The sequence below is a fragment of the Osmerus eperlanus genome, chromosome 15 (genome assembly GCF_963692335.1).
Source record: "Osmerus eperlanus chromosome 15, fOsmEpe2.1, whole genome shotgun sequence".
In the NCBI taxonomy this organism is placed as follows: Eukaryota; Metazoa; Chordata; class Actinopteri; order Osmeriformes; family Osmeridae; genus Osmerus; species Osmerus eperlanus.
In genome coordinates, this window is record NC_085032.1 from 9,154,146 (window position 1) to 9,168,231 (window position 14,086).

The window sequence follows — 14,086 nt, forward strand, 5'->3', positions numbered from 1 at the left end:
AGGTGAGATATAAATCAATCATGTTAATTAACCACCTAACCACTGCCCCTGGCTGCCCTTGGAGGAAGTTCAGCATGGACCGGAAATTGCAGAGAAAACATTTCTGGCCAACCCTCCTGCATCATAACTGTAAGATAAATTAGGCATTTAATATACCTAACCACTGTGTGCAAAGTACAAACATTTCCCAAAATGTCAAATACATATCTGATGTTCATCTTGAGTTTTGAAGCATGCAGGGATGATCTATTTACTTTGACACAGGATCTTTTAAATCCTCAGAACAGGAAGTGTGTGTTTAAATATCCCATCTTTAAAACCAAAGCCACCATTCAGTTCAAACACAACTTTATTTACATAATATACTGAATTATACACTTGTTAATAAAAACAGGAAAGGGTCAAATCACAGGAGACTAACATGTATGCAGGGAAAATATAAAATAGCTCTTTCTTTCTACAAATACTGTAAAACAGGTTGACAACCATCACTGTGAATGTACATTCACACACTTAAATCAAAGTAGGGAAAAAGGTGAATGTACATATGAACAAAAACATACTTTTAATAAAGCAGCGAGGGGGGTCAATTATTTAGAAAGACGATATGAACTAAAATAGGGCTTCGGATATTACGTGTTGAGTATGATAACTCGGCACACAACGGCCTTGGCTCTTGAAGGGATATGTTATCTAATAAGCTGTAAAACCGATGCCTCATATTACCCACATTGGCAGTGTTATACCAAATCACACCTTCAGGAGATGCAGTCAGGTAATGAGATTCAAACCATACAGGTCAGAAATGCAGAATTGTATTTCCACTGTTCACCTCAGTGCTAAAAAATAAAGTCCTCACAGTAACGTTGCTAGTGAAAAATAAAAGCCCACCGAAAAATCGGAAGCGAAAATCAACAACTCTTATTCAGCTGTGCAGTCTGTCAATCCCACCAACTCTGAGGCTCTGTATAGTTACTGATATGGGGTTGAAAGTAGAGACAATAGCCGCCTTTTCTTCCATTTTATTTCACCGATGCTGGTGTTGTGAAGTTTGCCTCCACAAGGTCATGACATCATTTCCTGGGAAGAGATTGGTGCTTGCTTGTTTTGTTTTCTGATCCTGGATGCTCCTCCTTCCACAGATCTTTATGTGGAGGGATCAGAGGGGTGGGCGGTGCTCAATCACAGTGGGAACAAGTGCGTGTGTGTGAGAGAGGGGTCTCAAACGATAGGGGCTTAAGCTGACGGGATCTCATGAAGAAGTACTGTGGGCATTCCAGAATGTCCTTCATGGTACACTGTTATCCAGCGCAGATGAGAGGTGGGACTCATGTAGTCTGGTGGCTTCCACACTAGCACAGTACAGAAGAACACAAAATAAACACAGAAACAGAGAAGAGAGGAGTCCTGGAACGGATTTGAGAGAGACAGTGAGGGGTGGTCCAGGGAGTGTCTTCTAGACACACAGGGGTCTGGGGAACCTAAACGCAGAGACAGAGAGAAAGATTAAAATAAGTAACAAGAGTAAAATTACTTCAATTTGGCCTCAACACCAAAGTCCTCAAATATAAAAATGCTGCAAAAGAGGTTAAGAATGTAGGAAAAGCAAGGGCGGTTGAAAGTGGTGTAACCCCACCTGTCCTCAGTGAATCCATCCATCTCCTCCTCATCATCCAACTCCATGTCCAGCTCGTTGTCCATGCAACCGCGACCCCATCCACTCAGGACACTGAGGTCACCGACCGAAAAAGGCAAAATAAACAAACAAGAAGATCAGACATTTTTTCCATTGCAAAAAAACCTTTAGTGCGTAGCACGATCAGGCTCTTTTACACACAGGAGGTCAGTCAGGGGAGGAAGAAGAGGTTGCCACTGAGAATGCTGACCTGACAGAGCGACAGGTGAAGAAGACAATCCTCTTGAGCTTCTTGTTGTAGAAGAAGTAGTTGAAGGACCAGAGGCTGCCCTCCTCGCCGAAGGGGTCACAGTCCAAGTCTGGGTTGTAGCTACGCACAGGGAGGAAAACCTTCTTAGGGACGGCCACGAATACAGGCTGAAGATGTAGGAAGCTTTCATACACACACACACACACAGATATTTGACATACACACACACACACTAACCTACCTGTAAATGTCACAGCTCTGCAGGTGGATTTCTTGGTCGATGTCATTCCACAGCTCAGGCCCCAGGGCGTTGAACTCCTCCCCCACAGCTGAGAACAGGCTGCTGTTCACCGCGTTCGCCACCTGGGGGAGATGGAACATCACAATGTTGAGATGATAGAAGGAGTGAAGGGACAGATCCCTTCTCTCAGCTCAAACTAATAAACTGGCCGGCAAAATATATATATTTTTTTAACAGCTTAGGTGTTCTTTAGGTTCTTCTTTTAGTTCATGGGGGCATCTTTATGTATGTGTGTACAGATCTTAGTTTGTGTGTGTCCATTTATATACATATATGTATATCTATGTGTGTGTAATTGTGTGTCAGTGCATGTGTCTATGTGTGCATATAGAAGTCTGTGTGCGTGTATGTTAAAGGTCAAACGGACCCAGTTGAGGCTGGGCTCCCGGCTGAACTCGTGGGCCTTGGCGGCGCTGAAGTCGTAGTCGGGCCTGAAGGACTCGTTGAGCGTGGTGATGAGGTAGAACAGGGTCTTCCTGCAGCACTTGTCGCTCAGCGGGTTTTCCCCGTCCTCGCTGCTCTTCCCCAGCCTGCGGAACACACGGCAAGAACATTCCCTTCCGTTTCTTTACGTTCTGTTCCACCACAGTGCCCGACAGAACAAAGCCTAATGTTTGTTGTCAGCTGTGTGTGAACACTGCTGAAAACGTGGGGACGATTATTTATTGGCCATCTGGATATTAATAACGCAGAAAAAAATGCCGATATCTAAATGAAATGACCATTCTGTGATGTGGAATGTTCTGAATGTCCGGTCCATTGCCCAGTGTGTCCAGTGTGAGGTGTGTACTTACTGAGGGGGGCTGGTGGCGCTGGTCTGCGGGGGGGAAAGGGCCTCCAGGATATGTGGCTCCCCCTCCTGGCAGAACTGCTTGAACATATGCTTGTCGTCCCCGGCCATCTTGCAAGAGTAGCTCTCAATCCTGCAGATAAAACACCAATCGTCATGATTTAATATTGGTAATGCTAATCTATGTATACTTTTAAATGCTTATTAGCTGGCCAATAGGTGAAGAGAACAACATGCATTTTGTGCTCAACCACCACGTCGATCGACATTTGAACTCTAGTGCTCTGTGATCTTTGGTTTACCCCATGTCTGTGTTGTGGTTTCACTGTGTTCTTTTAGGAAGGGTGGGTGAAATACCACAGTGAGAGGGAGGGCGTAATAGAGGGAGGGAGGGAGGGGAAGAGACAGCCAAAGTTTGTTGTGTTTATGTTTCTGACTGTTCCCACCCAACCGTTTGGAAGGTTATGCAAGATCAGTGGGTTGTGTAAGCCCCCACCTATCCACATCTAGACTCACTTTATGGGCTGTCCAATTATAGGGGAGGAGCAAAGGTCGGTTGGGGAGAGGACATGACTTAGCCCAGTTTACACTGTGAATAAACATGGACTGGAAACTCATTAAAACGAATTCAACACATTCAGCATATGGCTAGTACACAGGCTATACTGGAAAAAATTAAAAATAAAGTTGGTGTGGATACATTCATGCGCGTGTGTGTGTTTACAAAATATGAATGTGGGCAATGTCTGGTGTAAGTGTTTGGTTTGGCATTAGGCTACATTACAATTTAATCTCTTTTGCCCAGGGAAACCATTTTAAATGGAGGGTTGCAGTTTTGGTAGGGGGTCACATTGTGTTGAAGCTAGGTTGCATACAGCTGCTATCATGATCTGCACTAATCCTGTAAGCGGGCTAAACACCAGCCAACTTGGCAGCTCAAACAGCACTCAGCTGGGATGTGTGTGTATATGTGTGTATAAGTGTGTGTGTGTTTGAGCATCCAATAACACAACTCTCCATTACAGTCTCCAAATAGCCACAAAGGCCTTTTAGAGGACTCTGTGTCCTGTCACAGTCTGGGTCCCAGGTCACAGTCAGGGTAGGGTCACAGGCCAGCTGCCCCCACCCCCCGTACCCCAGCCTGCAGACCTTTAAGCAACACCCCTTCTGAAACCCAAGGACTCGCTGGAACTAGGCCTAATACACCCCTCGCTTGTTGCATAACAGAAAACAAACTAAATCTAAATACCAGATTTACAGAGATCAAGACTTTGGTGAAGAAAGTGATTGAGTCATTCAAAACCGGTTTCTGACTGCTCAGCAATATGGGTCTTATGAACACTTTCCTGTTACTTTACTGTTTTTGGTTGCTGTATCCTATTGCGTAACACCTGTCCTCACGTCGCTTGGTCAAGGACATGACATAACATGCATGCTTATCAGCTGTATTGGTGATCTTTAGTCCAGACACACTCCTTGAGATCTGTGTGCCATGACATAACCCCTGAGGAAAGTTGTCTGCTCGTTTGAAGCAGTCAAACTAACGTTTGGGAACACGAGAACAAAGTCTACTGTACATCAAAGACAGAGCGCAAAAATAGCTTTTAAGGTCTTCACGTACGGAAGCTGAAATCCACCTGATATATGGACTGTGAATTACTTTGTCTGTAAATGTGGTTCACTGTGTTCCAGTGTGCTTACTCCACATATTGGTGCTTGTTCTCTTTCACACATGTACTGGGCCTCATAGTGTAAATCCCGCCTTTTAAAATAGAGCCTCTTACCCGATCACAAACACACCCCTCAGAGACAAGGCATGCAGTCAGTGCATGCAGAGACCAGAATAAGGGGCCAGGGATCGGGAGTGATGGTGTTGTGATTTGTGTGAGTGTGTGTGCAGCTGACTATCTGGTATTAAAATGAAAAGGACAAAACACTTGACAACCGGGGGTTGAGAATGATAACATTACGATGAAATACAATTGCACTTCATCTGCAAGTAAGGTTCAACTAATTGTTTAAAATAACTAATAACACTACATTATGCAACTTCATGGATATACAGTAAAGTAACGACCTCATGTAATGTAGCATAGTCACATTTTGTGCATATGTGTGAGCACAGAAGATACTATTTGGGTGTGTAGTTGGTCATTTACCTGCCAATGATGTGAGATTCTCCTGTTTCAACACAGAGATGGGAGCTCATGGCTTCAAAACTCGAGTTTTCCAAAAGTTTCATAGCTGCCTGTTGAGAAAGAAGCAGTACTATTATGCCAGCAAACACTTGCCAGTCATTTCAGGACAGTCGGTATCAGGTGCTTGAGATAGTCTTTCACTGGAGAGTTAAATTACCTGCAATTAATGATATAGGTAACCTGGTGCCATCAAGTCACTATTTGATAGGGTGGTTATAATGTAGACGGCAAAGTAGGTTAGCAACATTGCCCCAATTGCTCCATATTCATTAAGTTGTAATCTAAGACACAAAAAGGTGACTGACACTGAACTAAAACTTTACATAGGCTACATCACTTAACTTTGGACACACATATTTCGACAATATGCCGACACACTCAGATTCTACCTTGGGACCTGATAATAATCAACACCATACTGGAGTGGTACGTGCATAGATTCACCGTCTGACGCACGACAGCGGACAGCTGCCCAATTTTTCATCCCCTTTATCTGTCATCCCATCCCCCACACCAACAAAACTTGCAAACCAAACTGGCTTCCGGGTTCTAGCGTTTTCAATATTTTAAAAGTAATTTCTTACCAATATTCACGTTTACGTTTAAATCTTTAGGCAGTCGGCGTAGCTTTAAAACTTTGGTTTGCCAAAGACAAGTTTTTACGTCTTTGTTTGTATATAATCGGCTTCCTGGTTACCGTTAGCTTGCTGCTAGCTTGCGGGTTTGACAAACTGAAATCACTTTGAAATTAAACACTTTTCAAATACACTCGGTCGAGATTGACTTCTTATGGGATTGTGTACTTTTATGGAAAAACTACTCTTTCCAATTACATGCGACGACATTAAATCCAAAGATGGTCTGACTCTGAATCCGTCTGATATCGACTGCAGCGGCATCCCTTTTGACCTACTTCAGTATCTGACAAACTGAGATAAAAATGTCTGACCAAGTCGCCTATAGTAAAGCGACTCGACCAAATTCGAAAAACGATCCAAGGTCAAATCAATGTAATCTTAAATTTCTTGTCGTGCTAAGACTAAATCATTTATCTTTTCTTTCCGGAAGGCTGACAACAACAACGGTCAGGATCCAGTCGCTCTGCTGTTAATGCACCCAACCCCCTCACGATAATTTCCATTGCCACAAGCCACACCTACAAATGAGTGTCGCGCATCTAGTGGCTGTCAGACATGTCCGTAAAAAATCTAAAGCTATAATTGGTCAATAATGTGTGCATACGAATGTATTCATATTTGTTCCAACCCTGTTATGTTAATAAGTCTGAAAATGATAATATGTTAAATAAATTGTTACATTGTACTGCAATACCTATCTGACTGTTAAGATGGTTCATTTAGATGTCATAATGCATTTTGACCAATTAATCAAAATACTGGATAATTGTAGGACAACTTTACAACATACGAGGGCGCCATCATTCCACAGAGTAGGCTCTATAGAGTGAGCGAGTTGACAGCAAAGTGTGCGCACTACTAGCTTCCTGTTCGTCAGTCGTGTTTGTTGTTCACCGAGTGTAGTCTGAACACCTTGTCGACAGAGAAGGCAACGATGAAACCTACACTTCCGTGATTACACTTACAACGAGGGCTGCTGGCATAACTTTGGAGGGGGCTAACAAACCGGGAACGGTGTTTCGATGTATCTTAGACTTAGCCGGATGATGAGTCTGTTAGCGTAATGTCGCTGAGTTCAGGCGGGTGGACTCACACCCTTCCGACGGACCCGTCCTCATCTATCTCAGGCTATGGGGCCTCGCAGGCGAGCTGTCATACCGTCTTAATGTCGGTTAGGGTATCAGTTTGCCACTCTGGTATTCGGCCGCTCTGTCTTCCAGGAGCAGGAGATGAGTCACTCCGTCTCCAGCTCAGTATGGACCCTGGGAAGTTGGGGGAATTCCGCCTCTCGCTGCGGGACGCCAGCGGAACAGCTCGCAGTGTGGTAAGGTGGAGTCAATAACAGGGGAAGAGAGGGGCCAGGAGCCAGGAGCCAAACAGTGCACATAGTAAAACCACAGGAATAAAATAATTTAGTTTAATTAGTGGTGTTTGTGTCGTCATTGGTGTGAGCAAGCTGTCATTTTTTTCAATGCAAAGTTTGATTTGCTTCAACATACTCTTCAGACATGTTTTAGCGTGGGAAACACTGATGTCAGCTGATATTTGCTAACAAATTCGAGATAAAAACATTTGAAAAAACGAATAATTCGTATATCAAGCAATTTCCCTTCCTCTTTATCAGACCATTGCAGACTTTGACTTGAGGTTGGTGCACTATGAGGTGAAGTCTCCTAAGTGCCATGAGCTGAGTTTAGCCACACCACCTCACGACCGCATCAGCTTCAACTTCCGCTGTGAACAGGAAGCCCAGGAGTGGGCCACGGTGATGATGTCATCGCTGCGAGAGGCGCACAGGGGTCAGTCTATCTTACCCCAGCTTTGCTTCTTTCTCTTCTGTAGATCTGAACCCATGTGTGTGTTTGTCTGGCTGCTAGTCAGTGTTCACTTGTGAATCCCTCCCTCTGTCCAACTGCTCACAGTGGCAGAGAACCACTCCCCGGGGGACAGCCAGCTGCCCCTGGAAGCATCGGAACCCCAGAACTCTGCATCTTTACCTCACACAGGTATGTGGGTGTTTTAAAAACTGAAGTCACTCCTGGGTAGCATTGGTGCCGTTGAAGAGCTAGCTTTTTAGAGTTGGATCTGACCATGAGTGGTGTTCCTTAAGGATTGTTGTCAGTAGCTTACTATTTGGAGTAAAAATGCTCATGGGTTAGGAAGTGCAACCCAGTCAGTGACCTCTATAGGCAGACACACAGCTCTGGTGCTTGTCACATTGTTCACAAAGAGGGTTACTTTGTATTAGTTCTCTTGAGTGAATCACTGGCCTCTCTCTCTGATCTCTCTCTCTTCCCCCTCTCTCTATCCTCTCGGTCCATAGAGGAGATGTGTGCAGAGCTCACCAAGGCCATTGAGGATGGTGACATGCAGACGGCCTCCCTATTGGCTGCCTCCCTGGCCAGACAGCAGGCAGCTCTCAGGATCCAGCCCTCTGTGAGGAGCTGTGAGGAGACAGAGATTAGGTAGGAGGAACGGGAAACGCAACGAATGGAAAAAAGAAACTTCTCCAAGTATCAAAGTAAGGCGGGCTTAAACGTTGGATCCTGTCTTTCCGATAGCTTGGCTGTCGTGGTCGAAGATTCGTCGTCGTCCTGTTGCGTCACGGTGAAAGTCTTCCCCCACGCGACCATCGCAGCACTTAAGCAGCAGGTCAGTCTGACTGTGTCACAATTCTTGGCGACGTTTCCTCCCTTTCTTTCAGCCCCGCCTCTACCTCTTTCACCCAGTCAACTTTGGTCTCCTGGCTGTGAGGTTTTCTCTTTGAGTCCGCCCATCAAGTTTGGTTCCCTTTGTGTTGGCCTGGTCCCAGGTGTTCCTGGAGTACGGTTTCCACCCCCGGGTGCAGCGCTGGGTGATCAGTCAGTGTCTGTGCACGGACCAGCGCTCTCTGGCCTCCTACGGCGTGCGTCGTGACGGCGACACGGCCTTCCTCTACCTGCTGACGGCCCGCCACTCCCGGCTGACTCGCCATCTGCTCCAGCAGGACCAGGAGAGCGCCCTGCTCCTCGCCCCGCCTTCCAACCCTCCCCCCTCCTGCTCACACCCTCACCCTTCGTCCCTCGGGAGCAGCAACAGTGGTGGTGGCCCCCCGAAGGACTGGAGGACATACAGCACCATGCCCCCCCAGCTGTATGATAACGGCACAGGTGCGACACCCACACAGCCTACAGAATGTTATTTGAATAAATACTCAACAATAACTTTCGGCGTAGAAAATGAATTTCCCCGGCTTAAGTACACATCCACTTTTTCAGACTTTAGATTAGATATTTTCAGAGAACTAAAACATTTATGTTGGAACTCAATTTGTAACCTTCCCCTTAGGCAATAAGGCAGCAGGTGGGGCAGAGAAACAGAACGTTGGTGAGCTCAGAGATCTCATCCACTTGGAGATGCCTCAACTTAACCAAGCACTGACCCAAAACAAATCCAGCTCTCAGGTATGGATGGGCCTAGCACTCAAATGCTCACATAGTCACTCGGTACACTTTCTCTACTGACTTCCTTTTCAATCTGTACTGCGCACTCACCACATCCCTCCAGTACTGTGTAATTACTGTCTGAAGGGACTTGTAGCTTAGAGTTTTGATTTCTGAAGTTCTTTTATATGATGGTTTTAACAATTGGCCTTAATCAGAGACTGGAGTTACTTCAGACCTAGTCACATGGCCATTCATGTATCTCGTGTGTGTGTGTCAGGGTTGGGCCTGTCCATCCTGCACATACATCAACAAGCCCACCCGGCCAGGCTGTGAGATCTGCAGCACTGACCGCCCGGAGAGCTACACAGTCCCTGGAGGCTACAGGCCAGACCCCCTGGAGCTACGTCGCATCCAGCAGGAGAAGGAGGCCGTCCGTCAGTACCAGCTGGTAGGACCCTCTCATGCACATGTACACACACACACATCCATGCACACACTTATACACAGAACAGATTCACTCAGCCATCAGACCATTCCAGCAGGAGTGAAGCACCCACAGGTGAACACACACACACCTTTTGTAAAAACGGTTAGTAGCATAGACTAACTTTCTTTTCACCAGGGTTTTCATTCCGATAAGAACAAAACACATTTAAAATGATTACAGTCTGTAAAACAGTGCATCCCTGTGGGCCCATGGCAACAGGCTAGTAGTATTAGCATCACTGCAGCCTCCCGTAGGAACTGATGGAGGCCTGAGGGGGTTGAAGGAGATGTAGCATCGGCTCTCTGAGGCTGACTCTCTTCTCTTTTGTCTCTTTGTTTTTTGAAGGAGAAAGGGAGAAGAGAGGAGCTGAGAGGGGCCGCTGCTCCAAACAGCTCACTACTGCTAAACCTGGACCAGGACTACTAACACACACACACACACACACACACAGCCTACTGGATTGTCCTGTTCGTTAGTAGCAGTCAAACACACTCAAATGCCATTGTGACATAGAAAGCGCTGTAGCTGTACACCATAGGCAAGCCAATAGCCTGCCTTTTTAATGACGGTGATATTTAACTTTCATGAATTATTTGAAGCAAATATGTGTATCATTGCTATCCTTGTTGAAGTAAATGTGTATGAGAACTATAGCAAATGATGTTGCATGGGTATACACTACTACAAGTTTGTGCAAAGTCCATGCCTGGCTGTGCTGATTTAAGTGTTTGACAGCCACTTGAACCCTGTGTTCTCAGATGACATAAAGAAACAGTTCTGTATGTGATCTCTGAGTTCCCAATGTGAAATTGTGGCTAGACTGAAACCACTATGGCATCAGTTGACATGTCACAAAGCCATTTTTTATGTAAATGTTAAATGGACTGCATTTATGTATACTCTCCAAAGGCATAATTGACATTTTTACAATGGGCAAAATAATGTATACTGTGTATTGCCACTGTATTTAACTGGCCACATGAACATAAATAAAACTCTTATCTTACTTTTCAATCTCATGAAATGTTTGTGTATAAAAACATGTATGTTCATATGTGTGTGTACCCCTAATTTACCGTCGGAGTGGTCATAGTTTTGATGTCAAACTATTTAATCAAGTGACGTAATATAAAACATTTGCATCAATCTTACTTTGTGGCGTGCTGATGTTGACTGTTCTCTCCAACCCTCAGGCGAGGGAGGCCGAGCGCAGGGAGAACTTCGCCCGGCTGGTGATGCTGGACGGCCAGGATCTGATCCCCAACCCGGACTGCGTGGACTGCAGGATCTGCTACCTGGACCTGCAGCCTGGGGAGGGGGTTCTGCTCAGGGAGTGCCTACACTGCTTCTGCAGGTAACACACCAGACCCACAGCATCAGGAGGGACGAGCAGAGGGGAGAGAGAGTCATAGCATTTTAATTGTGAGGAAGCTTGTGTTGAAATTCAACCTTCCTGCCAGTAAAAAGTTTAATGTCAATGATACAGTCTTCCTACTTCCCTTCCTTGATACATCTCCTATGTCACGTAGCTTGATTCAACTGTGCTGAATCATGCTAGATCTGAGGTGAACTCAAGGAAGGAAAGGAGGAAGAATGGACGTATTTGGGAAAACTTCAACCTGAGAGTAGAAATGTCCTAAATATATTCAATATCAACACCAGCTGTTACCCCTGGGGAATTGCATTTGATCTAAAAACAAGCCAAGCCGAGAGATTGGTCCAATTCGATCTACTATGATTTGGACTGATTCAGACTGGGCAAGCTAAAGCAAGGCTTTGGTAGTGTGCTCAGTTGTCGTCCACAGAGACGGACTAACCAAGTATGTGGCGTCCACAGGGTTTGCCTGCGCTCGGTGATTCTCCTGTGCGAGGAGCCGGAGGTGGCCTGTCCATACAGAGACGACACGTACGCCTGTGAATACACTCTGCAGGAGAGGGAGATCAGGGCCGTGAGTGAACTCGCAGCTCTCCACTTGAAATAGACTGATACGCTGCGGGGTTGAAATAAACAAGTTAGATCGCGCTTTGCCACATGTCACCATTGTGACTTGCATTATGACTTGTGGAGCAAACATAAACGAGTATTAATAGTACCTGTAATCAGATATTCTCTTCCAGTTCCTCACTCACCCCTCTTTTCTCTCCGCCTCTCTCGCTCTCTTTGCCCCCCCCCCCCCCCCCGCCAGCTGGTGTCGGAGGAAGAGTACGAGCGCTGGCTGCAGCGGGGCCTGTCTGTGGCTGAGTCTCGCTGTGAGGGCAGCTACCACTGCGCCAGCCCGGACTGCCCTGGCTGGTGTGTGTACGAGGACACGGTCAACATCTTCCACTGTCCTGTTTGCAACAAGCACAACTGCCTGCTCTGCAAGGTATACACACACACACACACACACAAATGACTCACACTTCAGTGTTTATACCTACACAGTGATTAGGTGCGTTCAGCTGTCGGTCTCTTTCGTTCTGTCTGTCAGGCGATCCACGAGGGGATGAACTGTAGGCAGTATCAGGATGACCTGACGGCCCGCGCTGTCAACGACTCGGCAGCCAGGAGGACCAGGGATCTGCTCAAGGTAGCTACAATCCCTCACTTGTACCCAAACTACACTGACTGCCAGGACTGACAACTATAAGAGGTTGGTTGCAGGGGGGCGTGTGTGCGTTCATCTTTCGTTCAGTACATGCAATAAATGTAGCAAGCTTGCTGTTCATATATTGACAAGCATTAACACCACCCTGTCATATTTTCTTCAACACATCTCTCTTCCTCTCTTTCTCTTCCTCATTCTCTCTGTATATATCTGTTTTCTTCCTTCATCCCTCTCTCTCTCTTCCTCCATCTCTCTCTCTCTTCGTCCTCCTCTCTCTCTCCGCCTCCCTCCATATCAGACTCTGGTGCGGTCTGGAGAGGCCATGCACTGCCCCCAGTGCGGCATCATTGTGCAGAAAAAGGAGGGCTGCGATTGGCTGCGCTGCACCGTCTGTCACACAGAGATCTGCTGGGTCACCAGAGGGCCTCGTTGGGGTCCAGGGGTAAGACCTGCCCCCTCCCTCCTTCACAAGCACAGTTTAATGTAATGTAGTCGTTTAGCAAATGCTTTTATCCAAAGCGATGCACAGTCAAATGCTCTACTACTGAGCAATACCCTTCCTAGTCTAGAAATAAACATTTGCTTTAGCCTTGCCTCTATAGGTCTTTTCATTTCTCTTTCCTATGTCTACTCCTAGGGACCTGGAGACACAAGTGGAGGCTGTCGCTGCAATGTGAACAAGCAAAGATGCCACCCGAAGTGCCAAAACTGTCACTGAGAAAGATGTTACTGTTGTGAGAGAGGGAAAATGAGTTGAAGCAATACTTCTAACTGGAATAAAAGGGAGGATTGAAAGGTGGGATGTATACGCCAAAGAAGTTGTCTTGTCAGGAAAAATTCGTATTTATCATTGCACTGCATATTTACCTAAGCGTGTTTATATCTTTGTATTTTGCTTTGTTTATTATTTTTTTATTTTATTCCTTAGAATCATTCAATGCTGATTAGGGAAGCATTTGGATAAGTGTCCTTAACATAACCGTCAATGCTCAAAGTCTGCTAACGACACAGACATAAAACACCACTACCGAGCCCAAAATAATAATTATCTATGCCATTTTCTGTGTAGAAAAACAACAAACAAGGCTGTGTAGAGGGTTATTAGTTGTGAAATGAACAAGCTACTCTGTGTTTTGGTCCTGTTTCTGTCTCTGTACATAATGGCTCAGGATGAATTAAGACTGATATCTCTCAGCCTAAATAAGGAGCTTTATTGACTGTTCTATTTATGACTTACGTGCTATATGCCTCAGACAAGTCCCCAAGCCTAAAAAACTGTTGTGTGTGTGTGTGTGTGTGTGTGTGTGTGTGTGGTGGAAACTGTACACTCAGGAGCTATTTGCCTTTGTGCCTTTATAATGTTTCAATAAACCCACTCAAAACAAGACATGGTGCATTGGATGCGTTTGACTGAAAGGACGTTTGATATTCTCACAATGTAGCATTGGGAGTCTAGTCGTGAGGTAGAAGAGCCACTAGATGGCCTTGTATAGCAAAATAAAACGGCTCTAATCAATACCCGTAGAAAAGTAGCATTTATACCAGTAGGCTATGAACTGGGAGAAAACTTTTATATAGACAATGTGGATAACGAGTCGTAGCCTGATCATAGTGGCATATGAATTGTTAAAGTCACTTGCACAGAATATAACAATGATACTCCTGTAGACAATATATAATGTATTATTCCTCTGCGCCTATCTGGTCTACTGTATCTGCATATCAACCGCGCGTCACCCTTTACTTGCTAGATGGAAGTTACATTTTTGTTTT

The 14,086-nt window shown here is 45.5% G+C and overlaps 2 protein-coding genes across 4 annotated transcripts; one reads left to right on the forward strand and one right to left on the reverse strand.

Moving 5' to 3' along the window:
• Positions 1–335: 335 nt before the first annotated feature.
• Positions 336–6,297, reverse strand: maf1b (MAF1 homolog, negative regulator of RNA polymerase III b). Of its 3 annotated transcripts, none has more exons than XM_062479081.1 (8): positions 5,760–6,297; positions 5,137–5,225; positions 2,982–3,110; positions 2,555–2,717; positions 2,128–2,249; positions 1,871–2,006; positions 1,637–1,729; positions 336–1,481 (listed from the first exon to the last, which is right to left on the reverse strand). In XM_062479081.1, exons 2-7 carry the CDS (start codon positions 5,217–5,219, stop codon positions 1,670–1,672), a joined length of 693 nt encoding a protein of 230 aa, XP_062335065.1. In that variant the 5' UTR covers positions 5,220–5,225; positions 5,760–6,297; the 3' UTR covers positions 336–1,481; positions 1,637–1,669. The 3 variants fall into 3 exon arrangements, with proteins under 3 accessions (XP_062335065.1, XP_062335064.1, XP_062335063.1); XM_062479080.1 differs by having other exon boundaries at positions 1,887–2,006; positions 5,137–5,221; positions 5,760–6,294; XM_062479079.1 differs by having other exon boundaries at positions 1,887–2,006; positions 5,760–6,292.
• A 344-nt stretch (positions 6,298–6,641) lies between these two features.
• shrprbck1r (sharpin and rbck1 related) lies at positions 6,642–13,692 on the forward strand. The gene is made up of 14 exons (XM_062479077.1): positions 6,642–7,137; positions 7,438–7,612; positions 7,736–7,819; positions 8,137–8,278; positions 8,375–8,465; positions 8,626–8,962; positions 9,141–9,256; positions 9,516–9,686; positions 10,919–11,079; positions 11,563–11,674; positions 11,912–12,091; positions 12,197–12,295; positions 12,612–12,755; positions 12,951–13,692. The coding sequence occupies exons 1-14, from the start codon at positions 6,877–6,879 to the stop codon at positions 13,029–13,031; spliced, it is 2,154 nt and encodes a 717-aa protein (XP_062335061.1). The 5' UTR covers positions 6,642–6,876; the 3' UTR covers positions 13,032–13,692.
• Positions 13,693–14,086: the final 394 nt, after the last annotated feature.